The sequence below is a fragment of the Lonchura striata genome, chromosome Z (assembly GCF_046129695.1).
Source record: "Lonchura striata isolate bLonStr1 chromosome Z, bLonStr1.mat, whole genome shotgun sequence".
Classification (NCBI taxonomy): Eukaryota; Metazoa; Chordata; class Aves; order Passeriformes; family Estrildidae; genus Lonchura; species Lonchura striata.
The window spans coordinates 38,617,769-38,643,925 of NC_134642.1; the positions used below are offsets into that span (position 1 = coordinate 38,617,769).

The following is a 26,157-nucleotide window of genomic DNA, read 5'->3' on the forward strand; positions in this document are numbered from 1 at the left end:
CACTCCCTTGTTTGCTGTACCCACTGTCTCCTCCTTTTCTGGACCTTCTCTCACTTCAGCTCAAGCCCAGTTGCCTCCTGTTTGCTGTTTAGGAAAGCTGAAATGTGTTTCGTTGCAGTTTCCGAGTAGTGTCAGTGCTTTATCCTGGTTTTAGCAAAGTTGGACAAGAATGCTGTCAGTGTTTTGACCTCCAGCAAAACACTGACAGCTTCTTTACTTAGTGTAATAAGATATGCTGAAAATGAAATACGAAATACATACTGATAACTCTATCCATTCCAAGTTTTATGGGTAGTACTGTTTCTTAGCAATACAATACTTGCTTTTCTTCAATGACCAGAAAGCAAAATAGCATTATTTGGTGTATCTAAATTCATGTACAGACTGATGTGACAAACTAGAGCTGCTACTTTCTTCCCTTCAATTGGAAACACTGATAATCAGAATGACAGCTTGCCATATTGTCCCCCTGTATTATCTCCCATACATAAAGATGATTGAAATTATTTTATCAGTGATTTATGATACTAGTTCTGATGAGTTTTTTAATTACAGGGTAACAGACTATCCTGTAAACAGAACACTGCTTTGCAAAGCATGTTGCTGGGAACAAAAAGCCATACACCAAAGTATTGCACTCTGTGCTTTGTGAGATCTGCATGGAGCATCTTGAAAACACAGGAGTTAGTTGCTGAGAGTTCAAGATTCATTAAAACAGAAACAGGAAAAATTCTAGCTTTTTATGTTGGTGGTGAGGAGAGCATCTCCTTCCTAAAAAAGGAAATGTGTTTGAAATCCCCAGTAAGACTCCAAGATCTGCTCCAGGCCTGTTTTACGGCACAGGCCCTGTTTTGTCTGTTTCCTTACTGTCTTAACTTTTCTTGTGTCTTTTTCTATATAGGAGATACCCTAAACTCTCAATATGCTCTTCTTTGGATATCGAGGATTGGGTTTGAATCCCTTCAGGACAGAGGAGGGAGTTGAATGAAGGAATGGCACATCTGGGACAGGGACTCAGTGTGTGACAATTTTCAATCACATTTCAAGACAGTACCCCTACAATTTAAATACTTCAGGGCCAGTCTGCAGCTGATTGCAGAATTCCCACCTGTAAATCCAGGATGATTCAAGGTAATGTATCTTATGAGGAAATGGAGATTTGTTGTTTGATGATTGTTTCTAGTCCGAGCTTGAAAGTCTTGTTCTGTGGAAAAACTCTGACACTGAAAACAACGAAAATTAACTTGTCATTAGAACATAAAGCCCAAACATTCTGAAATAATTCTTATTTCCACCCTGTGAATAGTCTTGTAAAAATCTCTCACAGGAAAAGATAAAAAACAGCTCAGCTGCTGATGCTAACGAGTTAGTCAGAAAGGAGAAACTTGATAAAATGGATATACAATCAGTTCAGGGATTATATGTTCAAAGATATAAATGGTTTAAAAATCCTAAAGAATTAAATATTTCTCCTAAATAAACTCTGTATTTGATCTCTTTGTGCTAGTATTATCTGAAGGTGTTTAGACTCCATCTGATCCCTCTTCTGACACCACCGGTCCTCATGTGAGGAGCAGAACTCAGAATAGTAATGTGTGATCTCATTTCCCATAGCTAAATGGAGTATTTATGAAAAAATGTTATCATATGATTATTAAATCTCAGTTGGCAATGGCTTCTTGGAAAGGTATGCTTAGCAATTCAACCCATTTTGACATTTCAGTGAATGCATCAACAAAAGGAGTCTTTCCAAAAAACCATATTCATTTGAAGCTGTTCCAGTGTGCAGCCTGACATCATTGCAGATACTCAGAGTCAAACGTGCCTGTGTAAACACAGAGAAATTTTCCTTTTATTGCCAATGTGCTTTAGACAGGTTACAGTCTGTCCCTGAAGCATGCAATTGGAAAATCACACATCAAACAGGATTAGACTGCCATTCTGCATCTAAGCTCCTGCAGAGTATTAAGTTAACCTGTGTTGATGTGGCCATACACACTCAGTGTACAAGGGTAAGTTTTGAGGATTTAAAAAATGAAGAGTCATGCTTCAGAAATGCAATAAAATCAATCAAAATCTGGTTTAAAAGCCTGCTTCTTCTTGTGAGATGGATAGCAAAATGTGTTCTATGTGTCAGCCCCAAACTGGCATGCAGTGAACATATTCTCTTCTAATCTAGTGAGATAAGACTTTGACAGAGTGGGATGTTCTGACTCCAAGTAGCTTAATTGTACTTTGCATCTGTATGTCAACAAGGAGAGCATGGCATGTCTTTGTTCCATACTTTCTAGTCTCATCTCTGCTTCTTTACAGTTTCTCCTTGCCTCTGTGGGGATCTCAGAGAGGCAATTCTAAAGGCTCTGGGGAAAACAAGGCTGTCTCATGATGCATCTCTGTCATGATTAACTGGCATCTGTAGATAGATAGATAGATAGATAGATAGATAGATAGATAGATAGATAGATAGACAGACAATTGTATTAGTTTTTGTTTGTTTCTGTTTTGGGGTTTTTTGGGGGGGTGTTTGTTTTTTAAAATATTTTTTCCTATTTGGATGCTGAAAATGTTGCATTTGGTTGGTGATATTTTTCCCAGTTTTCACAGCTACCCTTTGTGCAACTCAGAGCACTTTGTTTGTTTGTGGAAGAGCTTTGTGATCCAGTTTGAAGGCTGTAGTTTTTGAGGGATACAGATACCCGATGTATTGAAACTAAACATGTAGTCCAGATGATGTACTCTCAATATCTGAGAACTCTACAAAATGTCCCTGGCTGCCCCAGTTTATCTGGGGGATGTTTATCTGGCATATGTTCTTGTAGTGATTTATCAGAAGCTGTTAATGCTGCCTTGCTCCAGACTACATGAAAAAAAATTAAACAAAACCTTTTGGTGAAAGTCCAAAATGCATCTCATTCTGTATGAGCATGCTCAATCACAATGGCTAACAAGGCATCAGCCACATCCAGATAACTTTGAAAGAATATTCCTGTCCAAGGCAGATGGAAAACACTAGTGTGTAGAAAAGTTTTTTTAAATTCTCTTTAAGCACCAATCACTAAATTCTGTCTTTTTAAAAAATAAGTATAGCCTTTAGCAATTCTTAATTTCATCACATGACTTCATCACTGTCAGATTGCTTAGATTTTTGCCAGAGATGACTGTGCAATTCAGAAACTATGGAGAAGGCAAAAATGAAATTACACAGGGCAGGAGCTGAAGGCCTCAAATGAGTTTTCAAAGACCATTTAATCTTGGTCTCTTACAAGAGAAAAGTCAGACTTAGTGAAACAATTCCCTTTTATCAAGGAGCATGTTTGGACTGGGTTTGGATGCAGTGGGAAAAATGTAGTCAGGCAAAACTGTGTAAAGGTGCCCACAGCAACTAACAGTTTATCTCACAGCTGGGCTCTCCCCAAAGGTGATGTTGAACTGCTTCTAGAGGAATTGACATGTGACTGAATCTAAATACTACAACTGCATTAGACTGACAGAGTGGTGTAACAGAGTAAGTATTATCACCCCAAGATATGACAGGGAGCACCTTAGGGAAATTACCCTTCACAGTAGTAGCACTCAGGGAAATGGAGCATCCTGCTCCAGGAACATCCTGGTCCAGAGGAAACTTTTTTCGGGCAAGTCTGCAGTACTGAGAAGCTACACAGAACACTGATTCCTGGCACAGTGATTCCTGACAGATACAGAAATTACTGCTGTACATTATTTCTATATAGCTGGAAAAGATCTATCAATAAGGTATTCCTTATATCCTTCCTGTCATTCCATGTGCCTTCTCACTTTTTGCATTTCAGCAAAGCTTTTGATAGTCTCTCATAGGATCTAGAGAAAATGTCCAGCCCACAGCTGGATAAACACATCCTGTGATGTGCAAGCAACTGGCTTGTGAGTGGGGCACAAAGGATTACAGTGACTGGGGTAACATCAGGCTGGTGACTTGTCACTAGTGTGGTTCCACAGGGCTCCATTCTTGACCCTGTGTTTTTCAACATCTTCACAAACTTGGATGCAGGACTGGAATGAATGCTAAGCTAAGATAACAGGGCGTTCCTGTGGCAGTAATAATTAGCATTGACTCCATGATTCCAGAAGGCTGATCAATTGCTTTATTATACTATACTATACTATACTATACTATACTATACTATACTATACTATACTGTACTGTACTATACTATACTACACTACACTATAGAAGAGAAACCCATCGTCCTTGCCGACAGTCCCATACAGCTTTTACCAGCCTGGTCAATTGAATCCAAACACCATCACCAGTGGCAAATTAAGAAATCACCCTTTGGTAAACAAATCTCCATAACACATTCTACATGTGCACAACAACAGGTGCAAATGAAGATGAGAATTTTTTCTCATTCTTTTCTCTGACCTTCTCTCAGCCTCCCCCAGGACAATGCCTGCTGCTCTCTGTGGCTACTGGCTAAGCAAGTTCACAGAGATACAAGACTGGGAGGAGCTGTTGACTCCCTTCAGGGCAGAGAGGCCCTGGACAAATGAGAGCACTGGCCAGTCACCAACTGCATGAAGTTCAACAAGGGGAAGTGCTGGACTCCGCACCTGGGCCAGGACAGCCCTGGATGAAAACACAGACTGGGGAAGGTGATGCTGGAAAGCACTGCCGTGGAAAGGGCCCTGGGGCTCCTGGTCAGTGGTGACCTGAGCAGGAGCCAGCAGTGCCCTGGCAGCCAGGAGAGACAACCCTGCCCTGGGGGCATCAGGCACAGCATCAGCAGCCAGGAAGAGAGGGGATTGTCCTGCTCTGCTCTGCACTGGGGCAGCCTCACCTCGAGTGCTGGGGGCAGTTTTGGGTGCCACAGTGTAAAACATTGAAGTGTTAGAGTGTCCAAAGGAGGGCAATGAGGATGGTGAAGGGTCTGGATAGAAAGCCACACAAGGAGCAGCCAAGGTCACTTGCTTTGTTCAGCCTGGACAAGAGGAGATTGAAGAGAGACCTCACCACAGGTACAGCTCCCTCATGAGGGGAAGAGGGGCAGGCACTGACCTCTGCTCTGTGGCGACAGTGACAGGATCCAAGGGAATGGCCTGAAGTTGTGTCAGGGGAGGCTTAGGCTGGATTATTAGGAAAAGGGTCTTCACCCAAAGGGTGCCTGCGCACTGCAACAGGTTCCCCAGAGAAGTGGTCAGAGCAGCAAACCTAACAAGAGGTAAAGAAGAATCTGGCAATGCTGTCAGGTGTGCTTTTAGAGAATGGTCCTGTGCAGGGCCAGTTGTTGACTTCTTGGATTTTTGTGGGTCCCTTTCAACTCAGCATATTCAGTGTTTCTGTGAAACTAAATTTACTGTGAAGTAAAGCCAAGTTGGAGATGTACCTTACCAAATACTCTACAGAAAATGCCCATGTAAACTTTCCTAGAGATATACAAAGTGAAAAGCAAACTGCAAAGGCCTTGAATTTCTCTTGCCTAATGCTAGTAAACAGAGCAGACTCTGCCAAATTGTAGACATGGGTTTCAGACTTCTTTATCCCTAGAATGAATTATGTAAGATCTTGTTTCCTGATTGACAAGTGGTCCCACTGTCAATCTGTGACAGCCAGGCTGCATCATCCTGCCTTAGGAGACACACTATTTTGCTGGGAGCAAACAGTTTTGCAGTATTTTGCAGGGACCAAAACCACTGTTCAGAGGAATTCTGGTTGAACCAAGAGAGAGAACGTGCTGCTTGTGCCATGCCAGTGCTACAGAAGTACTACACTTCACTTGTAACTAAGAAATAGCAACATGTTTATCAATGTAAAACACTGATTTATGAAGTTTGATCATAAATGCATCAGTGTTTTAACAAGATTCAGTGTCAAGGTACACTTAATTTTCACTGCATAGAGAATAGGATCAGGCAAAATTGTTGTAGGGAGACCCTATTGCCATTGAGTCAGGATGTTTAGGGAGGAGTCCCAGGCATTCAACATTCCTTTCTCAGGGGAGTCTAGGTGCAGCTGGATTCAGGCTTATTCTCAGACACAGTGAACAGCTTCTGTCTAAAGGCTTACATGTGCACAATCCATCTTTTTTACCACTTAGCCAGTATTTGAAAGTTTAGCATGCTGTTAACCAGTTGCTGAGAATTGGTTGTGGGAAGGGTTCTCCCAGCCTCAAGGATTAACTTTAAGCAAAGTCCTTACTCAAGGGGACATGCCAGCACACAGCCCACTGCTATAAAGGAGAGCCCATCAGGCCCTCGGCTCTCAACTATTTGTGGAATAAGACAATTGACTTACAGTAATATTAGTATACCAGATGTATCTTGGGCTGGTACGTGCTCAACTAGCCCTCAGCTGCTGAGGAAAATTTACAGCCCTTAACTCTTGGGGTACTGTCTGTAAGCCATCAGAAGCGCTGCTGAAGGCTGCTGCTTCAGCAGGGAAAGGGCTGGGGGAGCACAGCCTCAGAGCCAGCCTTATTTCTGTGCACATCCACAGCTGAACTGTGCTGACCTGACTTGGACACCTCAATCCTGTCACCACCCTGCAGGGGCTCTGTGCAGTGCTTTGGCTGGTGTTTCCAGAAATGTAGGCACACAGTGCATGTCCACTGTTCTACTGGTATTTAAGAGCACAATCCCAGCAAATGAGGCTGCTGTAGAGGACAGCCTCTCCAAAATTGGCACCTGCTGTGCCATAAAAAGCTGCTTTACAGTACCAGCCTCTTATTATACCACCTGGTCTGTTTTCCTTTTCCACAAAAGGAAAGGAGAGCTCTCTGTAAATCAACAAATACACCAGTGGAAAGGCAATATGAAGCACAATTTCTAGAGAGCTAGTGGCTCCATTACCCTGGGCCACTGGTATCTACACTGCATTTGCTTCACCAGTTGCTGAAGTCCTGCTGCCGCGGTGTAGCTGATGTCTGCTTCCACTGCAGTGATTGCACAGACAACAGTCACTTCTCAGCAAAAAGAGCAGGTGCAAAATACAGAAAATAACAACCCTCAGAAAGTAACTCTGGAAGCAGCAAGACAAGGAAAAATCTATTTCCCCCTCTCCCCTCCACAGCAGTTAGATGGAACCTTTAATCTCCATGAATGAAAGCAGGATAATAGAGATCTTGGGAAAATTGCTGGAGTTAGAGTCTGCCGAGTCCAAATTCACTAAGGGTTCAAATGCTGATTAGATGCGACCATCACCCCTGAGTGAAATAGGTGAGAAAAGGCAGGATGAAATGCTTCTGCCCAGACAATAATGGAAATGGCAAGACACTGAGGATTTCAAAAGGCGCTTGAGCTCAAACCTGTCCTCAGACTTGTGTGATCTTAGCTTAGGCTGTAGCAATAGCTTTTTTTTTCTTTTTAAATGAACTGTTATAAAGCAGCTTTTGAAACTATTCAAGTTACTTAAGATTAATAAAATAAAAAAGATGTTAAAAACCCTCAGACCAAGATTTTATTTTTTTATTAGCAACAGACATTTGCCTCTTGTAGCCAGATGGAGAGAAAAACCCCAAACCAAACCCAGAATCAATACATGAGACCCCTCAGCAGTAGAATAGGAAAGGCTGCTAATTAAGTGATACCTTGGACTAGAGGATTGGGAAGGAAGCCTGGATGGGACTGTACCTATTAAAGTGAAAAGCAGCATTTGTCTTAAAGAAATAATCACTACCTTAGTACATTCTTGTTTCTGTGTGACAGATGTCTCTGAGCTGTCATTACAGTAGGGGCAAAAACAGAAACAGCCTTTGTTCCTAATACTATTGGTTTCCTCAGTAAATTTTGGCCCTACTTTGCCCTGCTTCTTCCAGACAGTGTTATCCCCTTCCTACAGCTCTGAGGACCTTACCTGCAGAGCCAGCATATTTCAGAGACTGCCTTTGGAAAGGGGCAGAGTAGGCTTTGGTTAGCAGCCCTGTGTTCTGTGGCACAGGGTCCCACTGTGGAGTTAGGAATGCCTCACTTCGGGAGCTGAGACACTGCCAGAGGTAACAACCACTATGGGAGCAGGAGGCCTCTGTTCATATCCCTGTCTGTGTGACTGGGTGTTCTGGAGGGAAACTTACAGTTGGTAAGAGACCATGAGACCGGATGGCAAGGTATCACTGGAGACAGTCCAGAAGCTGCTGCAGCACATGGTTACTATGTGGGTTGTTAAGCCTGAGGTCTATTGTTAAACTGGCATGAAAAGTATGTTACCAAAATATATGTTAGTCTTAATAGGGCAGGTAGAATACCAGAGATACCCCTGATTAATGTTTCAATCTTCCTTTGCAGTCACAGAAAGTAATTTAATCTTGCTTCCTATGTCACTGGTTAAAAGCCAGGAAACTTTACTTCAACATTTTTGAAAAACTTGATTTTTTTTTATATAAAAAGAGGCATTTCTGACTAAAGAAAGATCCCCATAAAAATGAGCAAGAGGTCCAAATGTGAAATATACTTCAAATCTGGCTCAGAACAAAAGCTCTGGTTAACTAAATTAGGAAAACTACAAATACTTTATATGCCAGGTGGAGCAGGTGGTGTTAAAATTCTTCTTCAGCTTGTCTGGAACGAGAACATTTCAGCTGCAGCAGCCTCTCCACAGTGTCTGCAATGGTTCTTTCCCCATGGACCTTGTTGTCTCGGGTGCGGATGTTCACTGTTCCACTTGCCTTCTCCTTTTCACCAACAACTAGAAAGAACCAAGAGGCAAAGGAATCAACTGCTTCTTCACAATTCTGTCAGTTACTTGGAGAGTAGAATTTCTCTGTCAAAGGCTCTTTCTAATCTTAATGGATCCCAGATGGTTTTAAGGCCAATGCTAGATCCCCAATTCACACAACAGGACTAACATGCTGCTTCAAATCATGTACTTCAGGATGAGTTTCTGATTTTTCCCGCATCATTCTTTCTGAAATAGGCTTCTCTTATGCATGCATGCCCAGATCAGAAGTGTACCACAGCAAAATGCAATGGAAACAATTCTTTTGCTGAAGTAGAAGCAAGAGCATAAATTATTGGGAGGATGGAAAATCTGACTGAAAAAGGACAAGAGACTTCACATATCTACCCCCACACTGCTGACCAGAAGACAGCAAAAAGTATCAATAATGGCTTGGGTCACAGTGATCTCCCTTCAGGGACAGCTATCCAAACCAGGAATGCCTATGATGTCAACAGGAGAGGTTCTCTGCAGCAGAGACTCTCAAGAGCAAACTGACCTAAAACACTGATTAAAACTCTCTGCCTTGCTCACAGAATGATAAAGCGCTGTAACAAAAGGCTCAGCCAGTATAAGGTAACTAATACATTACCCAGAATAAAGTTATATTGTGCAATCTGAGCGTTTCTGATCTTCTTGTTCAGTGTGCACCCAGGATCTACATCAACATCTGCCATAAATCCAGCATCATGGAAGTGCTGCCTAACCTAAAGAAAAAATATCAGAACTGTCACTACTAGATATTCATGACCATGAACAATTAATGACTTGTAGATTTAAACCATTTCAGATTATCTGAACCCTAAAACAAAGGCATTGTTGTGGGTTTAGGCTTTTGAGATGAGCCCAGGTCAATACATTAAAATACATCAGCTATCATGCAACTATACACGCAATAAGTAAGTAAACACTGATGTAAAAATCTAATGTTTGGGCTTGAATAGTGATTTGAGTTTGATACTGTAAAAGGCAACAGGATAATGGAGCTTACTGATTAGAAGAGATTTTTTAAAAAACTTTTGCAAACTATTTACATATAATGTGATTAAAAGGCAAAGGTGTGCTGGATGCTAAATATGCAAAGACTCATTTTCATCTTTCTTACTGCTCTACAAGAGGCACATGGCCATGGGGGATTAGAACCTGAAGGGTAAGACAGATTTCAGTAAGAGAAAAATGAAGTTTTTCAAAAATAAAAGTCTCACAAAGATCAATATTTGTTATTCATATATCCAAAATCTAACCCATGTTATCTTTAAGAAACGTACAACTTCAGCAGCTAATTGTCACTGTGATATAAAAAATTACTCAATGTAATATGCAAAGACTTAGAATATGTCTCTGAAATAAATACTATTAATTATTAATAACTAAGTATTTCAGATCAATACAATACTGATTACTGAAATCAAAACCCTGAAACCAGAGACATCACCTTTTGAGCATATTCATCACATGCTGGTCCCACTGGTACCACCATTACTTGCTGTGGAGACAGCCAGAGTGGCCTTCAATAAACAAACAAAACAAGTTTATATAGTTTTCATTGTTTTTTTCAGTACAAAAAATACTATTTACAGAGAGGAATAAAATCTACATAAGAGACTCTTAAAGCCAGCTGCACAGATTGGGTTCAGAGGTGATGAGAGCCCTGTATTCATTACAATTATTTCCGCAAAGGAACTGAGTGTCTAAAAGGATTGCAATGTGGGCATGAGCAACAAAGCCTGACTGATGGAGCTCATTGAGAACTAAGCAAAGGAAAGCCTTTACTTTTGAGTCTTGTCATAATCAGAGGGGTCACTCCCACCGGGTATTAAGACAGGTAAAGCAGATCACCTACATAAATCAATCTTTACAAGACAGTCCTGCACAAAAGCAGCTGGAATGCAAATCCCGTGGGCAGACTAGCTCTATGCTCCACCTGCATTGTCAGTGTCATGTAGAATCTACTATACCTTGAATAATATCATGCCTAAGGAAGGTGGTTCAGAAGAAATTGCCCTGCAGTATTCCTAGGCATGTCGCCCTAACAAGCAAGCGGAACAAACAAACCCTCTTGACTCTCAAGTACTTTGGGCTAATTTATCTTCTACATTTAGAGTTTGCTTGAACTGGAATAATATTTTTTCAATGTTACCATTTGCCTCCATAGTTTTCTGTTAGAATGGCAATCATTCTCTCCACGGATCCCAAGATAGCCCGATGAATGATAACTGGTCTTGTCTTGTCATTGCCATCATGGCTGTAAAGAAATGCTTTTGTAAGCTTTTTTTTCCTTGATGCAACCTTATGTCTGTGTCACTGAAGTTAGATTACACAGAAACTAAAACCACCTGCCTTTGTGCTTACCTGACAAAGGTGAGATTAAATCTGACTGGCAACTGGAAGTCAAGCTGAATTGTAGCACATTGGTGGTAGCGGCCAATGGCATCCTTAATCTGAATGTCAATCTGAAGAACAAAAAGACAAACTTTTACAGTTAAGAGACAAGCATTCCCCTCTGAAAGCAAATTCATTGTTTTGAGATGGAAAATTTCACTCAGTGCAGAGAAATTCTATGCAGTTTTAAACAGCATAGTTTTACTTCATTAGGCTTTAAGTGATTTGCACGTTCTGATGCAAAAAATGTTAGAGCTAAAACAGGGTGAGTAACTAGAGAGGTAATATATCAGGTGGGAACTATATTTAATGTCTCAGACATTGTGTGAGTTTCAGTCTGGAACTTTCATGGGCCTTTTCATTGAGTGAGCACAGCAGAAGATAAACACAGAACTGAACATGTCTCCCCACAAATGAGATTTCTTCAGCCTCGAACTGGAAAATTTGCATTTCTTTATAATACAGTATTTGAAGACTTTGTAGCTTGTGTTACAAATTCAGGGCATGAACAAGGGACAGGAATCTGTGAAACAGTCCACTTACCAGCAGGAGCTCCTATCAATCATTAACACTTATTCTGACCTACAAGTCAAGCCTGTTCTTTCTTTTGTATTTAACACTTAAATTCTGAGTACACTTATGATACAACTTAGACAAAGACTTACAGAAAAGAGTAGACATATAGTTTCCTGACTTCATTTATTTATTACATTGCTCACTTATCATTTTACCAGTATATATCAGGCTATATATGAAGGCAGTGTGCCTTATTTTAATGTGAAATAAATGAACACATCAGTATTTTAACAACTCAACATCTAAATGTCTTTCAATTTTGCATCTAGAATTCAGTTTATCAGCTGAATCACCAAAGAGCTAGTCACCAAAGAGCTTCTAATCAAATTATTTACAACCTAATTTAATTTCAAATCCAGACTGTATGAAGAGCAAGTGTAAGATTAATTAATGTTAACAAAATTCCTGTATATTTGTTTTCCTTCAATTAAATACGGAAATTACTGAATATGAGCTGTTATAACACATTTTGCCTAAAAAATGACATGAACCAAAACCAATTCAAGTGGCAAGCAAATACAGAAATCAGAACCAGCTTACTAGATGAGAACACAAATATAAATGTAATGTAAGCATATTAGGGAAAAATTTAAAAGCCACTTCATAACAGTCTATGTCCTTATGTGCAAGGATAATGACGTTTCTAAAAAGCCCTATTTAATGTGTTTAAACTGAGGAGTCTGCTCTTAAGAAACCCAACAAATTCACATGATCAATGCATGCAAATTTTTAAACTAACAAAACCCTCCAGTAACTCAATGCAACTTCAAAACTCTGAAGTTAAAGGAATAAAAATTTGTTTAACTATTAAGTTTACTTCTGATTTTCTCCTGACTTAGGATTCACTTACTGCTGAAAGAATTATTTCCAATGCAGAAATTTGCTAAAACAGATCATACAGTGCCACCTTGTGTTTATATCACCCATCAGTTCAGCTGTTTAAGCAGCAGAAAAATAGTTTATTCATGTTTAATTAATTAAATGAATGTTAAAGCAGTTAAAACTATGTGAAAACCAGGATCACAGAAGACTATTTCTCTCTCAAATACGTTAGTGTTTATGAATCTGGAAAAACAGTGAATTTCTGTCTGACAGCATCTTAAAATGGGATAACATCAAAAAAAACTCCCTTCTTCCTCATCCCAGCCTTTTGCCTTACCCAAACAGAATTAAAAACCAAATCCAGTTAAGGGTTAGCAATACACTAACCTTAGGTCCATAGAAAGCTCCATCACCAGGGTTTAACTCCCATTTCTCACCAAAGGCATTGAGGCTGTTTTCAAGTTGCTGGAGATAAAGTATACACACTCAGTGTTTTTTTACACATCACAGTTTCAAGTAAGCCTGCTCCTACAAATAGGTGACCATACCAAATTCTCACTACTACTCAGTAACTGCCGAAACACATTTATTTTCTGAAAAAGGGAAGTTTTGGAAGAGCACCAGCTTAAAAAAAATAATAATAATTTTGTCTGAATTTAAACACACAAAATTAATGTAGTCATTCTGGAAGAGGCCAAACAAGCATTAGCTAAGATATAAAAACTTTTATACTAAATTCAAAGTTTGTAGTTAATGTTGAGATGTAATCTGCCCTGGTACACCAAATGTCTATTCCTGATGTATCTTCTCCCCAGTACTGCACCTGCAGTAGCCAACCCCATCCCTTTCAGCCTCACTTTTGGGAGATCGCTTTAAGTCTTATTACAGGGGCTGCCAGAACAGACTCTCTTCCTCTTTTTCAGATGTCAAAAAAAGACCAGGAGATGCTTACATTCATTTGATGCTTGCCTGAAGACTGCCTCTGTACTGAGAAAAAACTATTTACAGCAGGCAGACTGAAGGCATTTATCAAAGTTATATTGCTCATGCCCAGCCAAACTTCACTGTACCTCCTAGAAGGCAGTAAGCTATTACAGAAGATGCAGGTTTACATCATAGAAAATAGTAAGACTACTGTTTTACCTTTTCAGCTTTATTCCACACTTCAATATCTCCCAGGTACTTTTCAGGACGAGTGGAGAGATTCAGTTTAAATGAAAATCCAAAGACATCATACACGGTGCGCAAGAACCCCAGACAGCTCTTTATCTCCTCTTCAATCTTGATGATAATAGAAAATATGTCTCAAATACAGAAATTTCAGTTTCCCTGATTTTAATACCCAGTTTCATTTAGCAGCAGCTCCCACCTGCTCCATAGCACAGAAGATATGAGCATCGTCCTGCTGGAACCTGCGTACTCGGGTGAGTCCTGTGAGAGCTCCCGACAGCTCATTGCGATGCAGGACACCAAAATCTGCCAAGCGCAATGGCAGCTCACGCCACGACCTCGGGCGATGGTCAAAAATAAGGCTGAAGGAAAAGTTTATTACTTGAAGCTTGTTCAGAACCAAAATTCTGCAAAGAACAGTCAGGGAGAAGCAGCCAGTGATGAAGCACATGCCCATAAGGCCATCTGTGTTATGTGGATACAGCTATCAATCTTATCTAGATTTGTTAGGGAAACAATCTCCTTCAACAGCTGGTAGACCTTCCCCTCTTCTAAGAAAGGAGATAAAACAGCTTCTAAAACTGACCATTAAAAGCTGAATGCCTGAACTGCCACAAAACTGATAATGTCCCAGTAATGATGGGGTCACTCTCATAATGGTAAAATTACATGACATTTCTCAGTGTCCCAGGTGAAGAGAGCACGTACACAGCAAGACATATAATTATTCCTGACAGAACAAATAACTGAAGGTAACCATCTTTATAATTACACAGGCAAAAGAAGCAGTGTAGGCTTACTTTGAGGTTTTTTTTTCGATCAGCACAATCCCTGGTAAACTGATTTTGCTATGTATTTACCAATGTCCTGGACAGTTCATAGGCTTCAGAGCAAAGATTTCTTTCTCCACTTCAAAGGAAAACATATTATCACTGTAATGCTGCCAGTGCCCCGAAGTCATCCACAGTTTGCTGTTGAAAACATTTGGAGTGACAACCTCCTGGAATCCACGTTTTCGATACTCACTCTAGAACAGGCATAGTATATAACATAAGTTAAAAAGAAAAGAAAGGTAAGTACAGGCTTCGATCTGCAGCCAAGAACTATAAAAGTGATGCCATACAAAAATCCTGTGACTTAGGAAGGGAAGGGAGGAAGCAAGACAAAACTGCAAGATGGACATGCCAGGATACATCCCTTACACACTTCCCCCAAAAAGTTTCTAGTAGAAAGTAGAACTAGTTTCCTCTCTGCAAGCAATGCAGCAGTCTCTAATTACTCAATACCCCATGACACTGCAGCCCAAATATAAACTAATAACACAGACTTCTAATCTTACAGCAGGAAGATCAGCATTCTTTTCCTACATATATTTTCAAAAAAAAAAAAAATATAGGTCTAAAAGACCAAATTGTTTATTAAAATAAATCAATATGCATTAATGGAACAGCAGTAGTGTGAGCTTAGCTCTACTATTAGATGTTGAACAATTCCTATGACAAAGCACCATTATCACAGCTTTAACTTCAGGTATAAAGTCCTGATAAAACATAACTTCTCAGAGATTGTGACAAGACCAATTCAAAGAAACAAAGCTACTTTAGTCCCATGGCATATACAACTAAAAGATAATTTGATATAAAGGGCTATTAATACTGTTAAATGTAGCGTGCTGTTATGTAATTTTTTAAAATCATATAATTTCTCCTACAAGATTTCCAAAAGACATTACTTACCCGTATAAATTCAATTAACGTGTTATAAATGTAAGCTCCTTTTGGTAAGAAAAAACAGCTACCAGGGCTAAGTTCATGGAAGAAGAACAGTTCTTGGTCCTGCAGGAATATAATACTTTAAAAATTTAGTATTTGCACCCTACCTTTTCCACTTAACTTTAAAAAATTAATTGCTACTGACCGGTCATCACTAATAGGAATTTTAAGAAGAAAAACATGGGGAAGAAAACCATCCAATTCAACAGATGCATTTTCACTAGTGTTTTTAAGTCTGCCAGCAGTTACAGGGGAAGGAGATTTTTTAGTTTCCTGTTTCACTCAGTACTGATGTGCCAAAACTTTACACTTAACTCCCAACTGTGCCCTCACAGTTCCCTCTGCACATTTACTCATCAATGTTTAGTTCTGCTTCTGTAGATCTCTAATTATCTGCACATAAACTGAATGTGTGAACTACAGCTGGTTAATGTTTTTACATACTGTGCACACACCTGAGGTCTGAATATGGGGAATTCTTCAGAATTTTGTCATAATATAGCAGCAGCAGACATTTTAACCCTTTTCAGAACTATCAGTTAACTGACAGGGGTTTCCATCTGAAGAAACAAACTCAAAACGCAACTGTGTACTGCAGATTCTGAAATCATGCAGAAGGAAAGAAGTGCATGACCAGGCTGCAGCAAACTGTGTAGGAATCAGCACTGGCTGCCGACTGGAGCATTCGTGGGTTGCAGACTCAAGTCTTTATATGCTGTTCTAATCAGTGTATGCAATAAAGATGTTATTGTGTTGAAAGCATAAAAAAGTTATTTATTTTAGGATTTTGATGCTCCTGAGAAAAGCAGTTGACTTCGCAACCCAACTGAAAATAAAATTGTGTCACACCTTGGTTGTGGCAGCAAGTATAGGCTATCTTCATGATGCTTTCAACTAAGGGCTTATATCCACACAGTGCTTTTGGAATACATTACTAGAAAAGCTGTCTCACCCGCCCAATTTTTCTGTGATCTCTGCTTTTAGCCTCCTCCTGGAATTTCTCCCACTCCTTCAGCAGTTTTGTATCTGGGAATGAAATTCCGTAGATCCTCTGGAGGGATTCCATATCGGCCTTGCCTTCCCAATAGGTAGAAGAATTCTGAATGAAAAAAGGAATGAAACACTGAAGAAAAGCAGAAGCCTCCACATTTTACTACTTCTGCCTGCTATGAAAAGGCATACAATTATTTATAAATCATTACTGTGGAAAAACTAAGTCATACGGAGACTTTTAATGGGAAATTCAGAGCACTGATTGGAAAAATCCTTAAAGGTAAATACAGTAAATAAAAATGGTTTCAGGCACTTGTCATTTTAAAAGCCTATCTGCTTTGTAGCTATCCTATTCCAACTGTTAATTGACTAACAGCTATAATCATCAGCTAAGCAAAAACTATAAATTCTAATTGACATAGTTCAGCCAAACCTTAAACCAAACTCAAATATTCCTGTGCTGGAAGTGCAGGTTCTGGACATGTAGTTGGGCTTCACACCATGTGAATATCATTCTAGCATACAACCCTTTCGCAATCTGTAGCACCAAGTTTTTGGCCAAGTTACTAGTTTCACAGTACATTCCTGGCTAAGCCTAAAGGCAGCAACACATTTGAAGTGATGCAGAGAAAACATCTGTCTAAGGCAGTTCCAGCACTTACCTTATGAATTTTTATGGTCTTTATCTTGCCAGTATGTCTGACATGAGGGCCTCTGCATAAATCTATCAGGGGACCACACCTAAGAAAAGGAAAGCATTTATTTAGTATACTTAATCCTAAAACCATAAATCCAATAATATTATGATCCATGCATAATTACCTGTATACCGTAGTAGTTGGGGTATTGACCTTCTCATTCAGGATGCGACACTTGAATTTATTATACTGAAAAGAAAAGCAGCACACATACTTGTTAATTCCTTGTCAGTTTAAATGCTTTGCAAACCTGAAGCTATGTTGCATCAGAACAGGCCTGTTAAAGAGACAGACAGAATGACAGACAGTAGAGGAGCAAGGTGCCCAGAGAACAGGCTGTGCAATCTCTGTCCTTGGAGGGTTTGAAGGCCCAAGTGGACAAGCCCGGGAAACCTGACCTCAGTGTCCCTATGTCTGACCCCATGTCCTGTGCATGAGACTGGACATCAACCTAAATGATGCAATGGTTCTCCTGATGCCCTAACAGTGAAAACTCGTTGATGCCTATTTGCAGCTCGATACTAGAGAGAAAGGGTCAGGTTTTAGCATTGCTTGCACTCTTTTAGAAGTCCTTATTCTAAAAAATGTTTTAGAGCTTTCTGAATGCAGCAGCAACATATGCAGTCACAGTATCACCACAGACAAGATAACACAACATAACTGCATACATAATATGTTGTAAATTTACATTTCTGGGAAGTAAATAAAGAACGTGGCTTCACAGGATTTAGTTAGCTCACCGCAGGGAAGAATGAGAATTCTCAGAGTTTCAGAATATCAGGATGCCTATTTCCAAGAACTTAAAAATTACTTCCTTTTTTTCTTTTTGGTTAAGTATCACAGATGAGTGGTATCACCTTTTTTCTACCACTAATAACACATACCCTGAAGTTACAAATACTTGCACGAAGCTAGAAACACTAACAGCCCACCTTAAACATTTCAAGAAGTGTTTCCTTCTTAACTTCCAGTCTTTCAAAGGCTTGTTTTTCCTTCATTATCTTTTTGCACAATGTTTCCAAAGCAGAGAAATCATTACTTGATACACCCCTAAAATAAACACACACAGAGAAGTGAGTAATTTTTGCTTTCATATGCAATTTGTGATCCTGGTGCAATGCACCAACCTGTGGCTGGACATCCTGCAAAAAGCCAAAGCCATCTGCAGCAGTACACATGACTTTGTTCTTGGAACAAGCACCCAGAATTTTGCTGGGTGAAATTTTGGTGCCACCCACTCCCAGCTCCTAAATAAAGAAAAATACAAAACCTACCCTTCCTCAAGAAACATGTCATAATAAAATCCATTTTCTATTGGTGGGCCATAGCACAAACAGCCACCATAGATTCGCTCCATAGCTTCACCCATTATGTGAGCACTTGAGTGCCAGTAGACCTAACAGAAGCAAAAAAAGAATCTATCAGTATCAAGACACATGATGCATTTCCAATTGTTTCCATTTGAAAGCTTTTCTGAAATGCCTGCTTTCAAGGATAATTGAGGCACATCCCACATGAGACCAGTGTGCAGAACAGAAGTGACCTGCCCAGCAGCACTCGCATCCTCAGCATCAATGTTTCCAAAAATCAGCATTTCCACTGGAAAACAGTGGAAATGGAAAAAACTCACATTCTGATAGCAAACAATTCTTCCTTTCAACTGTTGCTGACATGATTTAATTATTATCAATAAGTCAAACTTTTCTTTCATAAACTTTTCTTTCTATGAACTTTAATCAATCAGATCTGCATAATGACCAAAAGATGTGCTTTTAACATAAGGTTGTGGTTCTAATCCAGCAATCGTATGCATAAGAAATCCTGCACCCTCCATCTTGTTCAACACCTGAGGTTTTGGCAGAACCAAATTTTTTAAGAGTCAGTCTGCCTTAGTTAGCACAAATTGAAATCATAAATAGGGAGCTGTCATTTAGCAATATAAAAACCCTGAGTTTGAATGTAAGACTTATGTGATGAGTTTGACTGACAGTTTATTGTAGAAACTAATTTTTTTTCTAAAGAACATAATCCTAAATTTACTGGCTGGGCACATTTATCTGATTGAGTAGCCAAAATAAAAAAGTAGATACTTTTGCATACAGAAGGAAAAAGAGTAGTCTACTCAATACTTTCATGATTCTACATAGAAAGTATTTTTGTACTCAGTTTTGTTCCCAAAATCAGTGCTGAAGACGTCAGTTAAAAATACCTACTTTACATTAACATGACAGGTGAAAACACAAATTTTTAACAGCAAACACAAGCAGACATTGCTAAAAGTCACACACAGCAGAATGTACATTATCTCTAGTATCACAACTCTTCCAGTAAGGAGCTGTGAGAAAATGCAGAAGTACCTAAACCACAAACCCCTTTTTCTTCATCTTGTGAACATACTAAATATTTAAATAACTGCAAGAAGGTAAGTCAAATGTAAACTTGGAACAAAAAACATTTTGGCAAAAGATACTCACTGCTTGAGCCTCTTCATCTTCAAACTTCAGCAGCTCCAAGGAACAGTCCTCCTCCAAAGGACGGTCTAGATCCCAAACCACCTTGTTCACTTTGGCAATAACTGTGTTATCAGCTAATCCCTGACTACAGAACAAACACAGAAGTACAATTATAAGAAAGTACATGGTATTTTGAAATCAGCAAGCAGAAGCTCCCCAGATTTGCCCTCCAGTTTGAATAAGATTTTAGAGTGCTCATCAGAGTGGATATAATAAATTCAAAATAAATGACCGGTTTAGCCAGTCCTGAACATTGATGAAAAATCCTACTTATATTTTAGGGATATAGGAAGCAAATTGTGCTATATACTTAACTATCACACACATTTGACTTAGAGGCAGCATCCTCCAAGTACAAACCTAACTTCCCAGTCCTGTTGCAATATAAGAGAGTACCACTCTCTTAAAAGCTACCAAATACCATTTTTGACATAGTAGCTTTACTGTTTATATCCACTAGGCAAAATACTCTTTTCATGATCCCAAATCAGAGAAACAAAGGAGGTTCCAATGATATGGCACCTTATTATGGACAGGAAACAAAAAAAAAAAAAAAAAGAAGAAAAAGAGAGGCATTTCACTTTTAGGAATCACCCAATCTTTGTAATGTTAACTGTCAGGGTGTTCACTGTGAATGATTCAAAAATATCTCCCATGCAAACTAAAGTGACGAATACTCATATTGTTAAACTTTTCTGTAGTCAATTGAAACATCACTCAGCAGTCATCTTCCTCAGGTCAATGCAAATTGGTTTGCAATGCTAACATTCCATCTATTAGCAAATTAGTTCTCAATGCAACAGCAGTACTTGGATGTAAAAATACACTGTTAGAATGCTTTATTCTTATTTAATGTTAGAAACTGCATAAGGCAAAAGAAAACTGCACTCCAAAACTAAAACCCTGGTGTTTACCTTCAGTTCATCATCCAAGATGCTATGAGAAGACTTGAGATACATAACAAAGAAACTATACAATACCCAGCCCCTTAAACTCAACTGTCTGAAAATGATTGTGTAGCATCACAGAACAGAAACATACCTAATTCCACATGCAATTTGATAAGGAGTAGTCTTCCAAGATTCAGCATCAACCTGCTTGCCATCGGGTAACGTAACTTTAATGGTTTTACTGTCATTTGCAGCTCTTTCTGCAAGGAGTGCGTCATGTTCAGCCTTTAGTTTATTGTACATCTCCAAACGCTCATTGATAAATGCAGGCCAAGGATTTAGCTGTACATAATAAAGACAAAGGAAAATGACTAATCAGATATTAACATGACAGACATCATATCAAGAATGCCAATACAACAGATATAGTTTTCATAAGCAACTACGTGATGATATCTGTGTGCTATATGTAACACAGATAATCACCATTATTTCAGGTTATATAGTACTAACTATGTCATACCACACAGTTCAGCTTAATGAAATCTGTACTACCATACACCTGTTCAATAAACCACCTTACCAAACAACTACACCATCAAATAAACTACACATGGACAAAAGTTAACTAGGAAAACTGTGTCAGTTCGACATAAAGCAAGACTTTTCTTATTAGGTCAAAAAGCTGAGGGAACACTCTAGTCTGAGCCATCCGGACAGGAACTGACTCCAGTTTAAACACGTGTAATGACGTCAGGACCATCCGTCCGGGCACAGCCATGCACTTGGCCCAGGAGCAAGCGCTAGCAGCTGGCCCTCCGTGGACTCAAAGGGATCTGTGTTTACCCACCGCGAAGAGAAAAACGAAACCGCCTTAAGAAAGCTTTCTTCACCTTGGCGATATGCTGCCTGCTTTCCACTGCAGAGAGGCACAGGGAAAAGCATAAACCTAACCCAGCTATGGGAATCTGAGCTGTTCTCCTATTACACCGACGCAACTTAATGCAAACACCAGCAATGGCGTTACAAGGCACGCTGTCGGGGTGTTACTGTAACGCGCGATAAAATACTTCAGAAGGACGAGCCGCAGCAGAGCCAGCAGCGCACAGGGCAGCAACGAGGACTCCGCATCCTCCCACCGCCGCGGCCCAGGGGCTGCTTACCTCCGACCGCCCTCCATCGCCAGCCCCTTCCTTCATCTTCTTCTTCCCGCAGTCAGCTTTCTTCTCTTCCCCAGCGACCACCTGCGAAGGGCGAGCACCCTTTAAGTCATGCCCCGGCAGTCCCTCATACCTAAGGTGCTTTAACTCCTCCCTGCCCCACGGAAAAGACCCGGAAAAGACCCGGAAAAGACGGGAAAGACCCGACCTCCTCGTCCCCCCCAGCTCCCTGGTTCCGTGGGGCACACCCCACCGCCCCCAGGAGCTGGGGAGGCGCAGGGGAAGAGGCCCGGCTGCCCTCTGCCGAGGGCGGCGCGGAGCCCACCTGGCTGTCAGCGCCCGCCATGGCCGCGGAGCCGCGCGGGAAGGGGCGGGCGCGGCTGGCGCAGGCGCCGGTGGGCCGCGGCTGATGCAACCGGCCCGGCACGGCCCGGCGGGGCGAGCGGCCGCCCTGCGGCCCCGGCTGTCCGCGCCCTGCTCGCTGTCGCGGGAAGAATCATAGAATCAATTCAGTTGGAAAAGATCCCCGAGATCAGAGCTGTGACCGAACGCCATGTTGTCAGATTTCATTCATGGCGCTAAGTGCCATGTCCAGGCTTTGCTTGAACACCGCCAGGGACGGTGACTCCAACACCCCCCTGGGCAGCCAGTTCCAGTGTCGAATCACCCTTTCTGCGGAGAAATACCTCCTAATGTCCAGCATAAACCTCCCACGACGTAGCTGAAGACGGTCCACTTCTCACAGTTGTTGCCTGGGGCAAGAGGTGGATTCCCACCTGGCAACACCCTCCAGTCAGGATGTTGTAGGGAGCGATGAGGTCTCCCCTGAGCCTCCTTTTCTCTAAACAGCCCCAGCTCCCTCAGCTGCTCCTCATCACACTTGTGCTCCAGACCCTTCCCCAGCTCCTTTGCCCTTCTCTGGACTCACTCCAGAGCCCAGGGTGTACCTGGCTACCTTTCCCCCTGACACAGAGGTTCAGTCAAGGATGGATCAGTAATTGGGAGTCCTCTTTGTGAAAGAGACTAAACTGAAATAAAAAAATCGTGTTGACCACTGTCTGGTTTCCCACGGGAGGACGAAAAATATGTAGAAGAGATTCTGAGGTGGTTTTGTCAGACTTGAACTGCAGGAGCATCTGCAGCTGTCCCCAGGGAAGCCTCAGCTCAGTGGCTTGGAAGCTACAGATGCCTCTAAGGAAAAGATGTGATATTCGGGCATGGCTTTTGCTCTGCAATCATCTTTCTCTTCTTTCCTCTTGTTCTCAGGTTATAATAACAATTATATTTTCATTTAGGAAGGTTACTATCTTGCAGCACAACCTCATGGTGGCTGTGGACTCCCAGAGTGGCCAGTCCCAAGGTCTTTTGTGTGTTTGGTAATCTTAGGCATACTACCAGTGAACTCATTCAGTTTAAGCAAGATGTTCATTACCAGGTTCTGTGTTTTCAGGAAATCCTGGCATAACATCCTTAGAAAAGCGTAAATCATGGGTCAGGTCTTGCCATGGACTTCTGCTGCCAGCAGAGGACCCAACACCCCTTCTGCCTCCTGAAGTAGCTGCCTTCTCTTCATCTGCAGCAGTGATTGGGGAGTTTAGAGTGTGTAAAATGTTCCCAGGTGGGTATTGGGGCACCTTATCCTCCATGAACTTAAGTGCTATGAGACAAATGTTCAGAAAAAAAAAAAAAAAAAAAAGGATGTTTTATATAGCTTTCAAATATGTCGTTATCTAGTGGTGAAGGATGGTTGAGAGAATGTCACTGGGCTATTTCTCCACAAATGGAGGAGCTTAGAAAATAATGCAAGTATTTTAATCTATTATTAAAATGGGAAGGTGTAGTAAGTAAGAACTTAAAGACAGAATTAGGCCTAGATCTGGATAGTTCATTTGTTGTCTGAATGAACAGCATAAATATTGGCAAAAACATTTATTAAACAGCTAAATGTAACAATATATGTAGTATCTTTTGTAGAAATACAATGTTGAGTAATACAAAGGGCATTTGTTTTATAATACTAATCTTTATATTTGCAAATCTCCTAAAATCTTTTTCAGGTGGAAAACTTACAAGTGCCTAAGAGACAGAACATTGCAAAACTTATAGATAAATTATATTATGCCAAAATGGAACAAAAACATATACTGATGGTGTTCAAGAGAAAAAACTATTCACAAGCGATTGGGAAACTGTAGAACTGTCTATTGTGCCAGAAGATGGCAGCAGAGAAACACGCTGATCTGCTGAGACATAAATTCCGCTCAGCTCTTGGCTTTAGGAAGTAGGTTTCATGGCAAAAAGCACAAAACTAAGTGAATGCTTTACTGACTTCGCTCTTAAGCAGTGCAATTAATGATGTACAGCTAAATTCAGCCATGCTCTAATAGTGAAAATTTATTTCAGTGTGCTTTAATGATTATCAAAAATGAATAGATGTTTTGGGATCATGAGAAGTTTGTTGGGAAAAAAGTGGTCAGAAATTTCTAGTGGAATTGTGGGGTTACTTGGCTTATATTTCATTTAGGAAAACCAAACATTAAAGTTAAATCAAAGTGCAAATACAAATTTAGAGCAATGAGTGTAACACATGTACACCATTTACTTGCATCAGCTGCTCGAGGGAAACTATCTGACTTGTAATGCAGCACTAGGCTTTCTGTAAAATGTCTGGGTTTGTTTATATTTGTGTACATTAAATCAACTCTATTCACTGTAGAGTATTTGCTAATTTCACAAATTCTGAATTTGAAAATAAAATTGTATGAATGCCACCCATTTATGTTGAGAGTTCAACACATATCATTTGAATTCCAGGTCCAATGGATTTCCATAAGCCCACTTCAAGCAAAGAGTTATTATCTCAAAATTAAGAAAACATACAAATATAAGAATCTCATGTTTAAGAACTGACATACTTTTGTTCAGTCATCTCTAGTATTAATTTCTCCTGAGCTAATGTAACAAAGGAGTAAACTTTTTAGAAGTCTAGTATAACAGTTGTAGAAATGCATATTTAGAAACTGAAAAATGTGTGAAGGTGAATAAAAAAAAATGATATTAAATGTAAATATTGTGAAAATAACTGAAACCCTGATTAAAACTGGAACATGTGAAGAACGTGAAATATAAGCCTTGAATTTTGATATTACTTCAGCTTCTGGTGACTTATTAAAATATTTATCTTTTTAGGAGGTCAAGAAAAATAACTGGTATTTCACACAAAAAAAAAGACAATTTTGGTTTGGTGGTATATCCATGATGGCTTTGTGTACAGCCACTATTGTTTGTAGTCTTCATGCATCTAAAATTTTCCCCAAATACTGGGCTTGTTTCTGCTATTGCAGGAGAGATACATGCTTGTGCATGCTAGGGAGAAAATTCTCACTAACAGCAGAAATCCCAGAACCATTGCAAGCTGAAAACACACATCACGGAGACAGCCTCATCCCATTTCTGTCCCCCAGAATGCAGGTCCTCTTCACTTTCCCCTCTCACCCAGTTAATACCTGCAGCAGTGCAGATAATACATTCAAATTACTCAGGGTCAAATTGTTCTCTAGGGCCAGGCAGGTTTTTTGAGTAAAGAATAAAGGTGCATTGTGTAAAGAACAATAAGGGTAAAATGCAGGAGACAACTAGTTTCACTGCTCATAGTTACAGGTGCTGAGATGAGAGGTTATGCATTCCAGGTGAAACTTCAAACCAGGTTTCACTCCATGACATCAGATGAGCAATAGACTTGTACTAGGAGTCCTTGAGCCTTTAAAAGGAGGGTGATGCTGGTGATTTTCCCTTCCCTCCCTCCCTGGCTTTTCCTCCCTTCAGTAAAACAAGATTTGGCTTTCTCCTTCTTCATAACAAACATACCATACTCATGTCTCATTTTCCCCGCATCTCAATTTTACCCCTAGTTCACTTGGTTAAATGTTTTAGCATTTAGCATGTATAGCTGAGCCAGCAATATTTTGTCTCACATCATAAAAAGTAATAAGTGTGCATGCATCCAAACAAACTCAGCGCTTTCCTATGTTATTTTTGTAGAGCTCAGACATGTGATTTGTTAATCAATTATGAATTGATGTATCTAGGATTAAGATACTTTTCCAAACTCCTACCTTTAGGATGAACTACCCCTGCTTCACCATATAACAGCAGATTCTTCCTATTCTGTGATTCTCTTTTCCAGTAGGATTTGCACTTAAAACTCTTGTTGTTTTTCATTTAAAGCTTTTATTTTGGATAATGGTCTCAGAAAAAGATGTGCTGTCTGCAGATGTGACTCCCATTCTGGTCTCCACTCTTGTCTTATGACTCAGCTGTGAGATGTGGATCCCAAGCCCCTACCTTCCATTTCCTGTTTATAGGTTATCAAACAGTGAGGCACCGGTCATTTTACAAGAAAAATTAAGTGATAGCTATTTTGTGTAGTGAGGAAGAGGGATGATAAACTAAGAAAAAATTAAAATCACATGTTCTTGACTGTCCTTTAATACCA

At 40.2% G+C, this 26,157-nt stretch overlaps 1 protein-coding gene across 1 annotated transcript; it reads right to left on the minus strand.

Annotated features, from left to right (window-relative positions):
- Positions 1-7,425: 7,425 nt before the first annotated feature.
- On the minus strand, positions 7,426-22,029 carry TARS1 (threonyl-tRNA synthetase 1). The gene is made up of 19 exons (XM_021554607.3): positions 21,988-22,029; positions 21,666-21,746; positions 20,654-20,844; positions 19,574-19,697; positions 18,374-18,495; positions 18,032-18,149; positions 17,224-17,288; positions 17,064-17,142; positions 16,361-16,507; positions 15,373-15,471; positions 14,497-14,663; positions 13,836-13,998; positions 13,610-13,747; positions 12,854-12,931; positions 11,039-11,139; positions 10,827-10,931; positions 10,122-10,194; positions 9,279-9,393; positions 7,426-8,656 (listed from the first exon to the last, which is right to left on the minus strand). The coding sequence occupies exons 1-19, from the start codon at positions 22,006-22,008 to the stop codon at positions 8,508-8,510; spliced, it is 2,136 nt and encodes a 711-aa protein (XP_021410282.1). The 5' UTR covers positions 22,009-22,029; the 3' UTR covers positions 7,426-8,507.
- Positions 22,030-26,157: the final 4,128 nt, after the last annotated feature.

Excerpts from the sequence above, each read along its gene's own strand:
- TARS1 (XM_021554607.3), bottom strand. The coding sequence starts at position 22,008 with ATGGCGGGCGCTGACAGCCAG. Across the intron at positions 18,150-18,373 it reads GACATGTTTCTTGAGGAAGG|GGGTGTATCAAGTAATGATT; the intron begins GTAGGTTTTGTA and ends TGTTTATTTTAG. Across the intron at positions 11,140-12,853 it reads GAGCTTTCTATGGACCTAAG|ATTGACATTCAGATTAAGGA; the intron begins GTTAGTGTATTG and ends TTTGTTCTTCAG.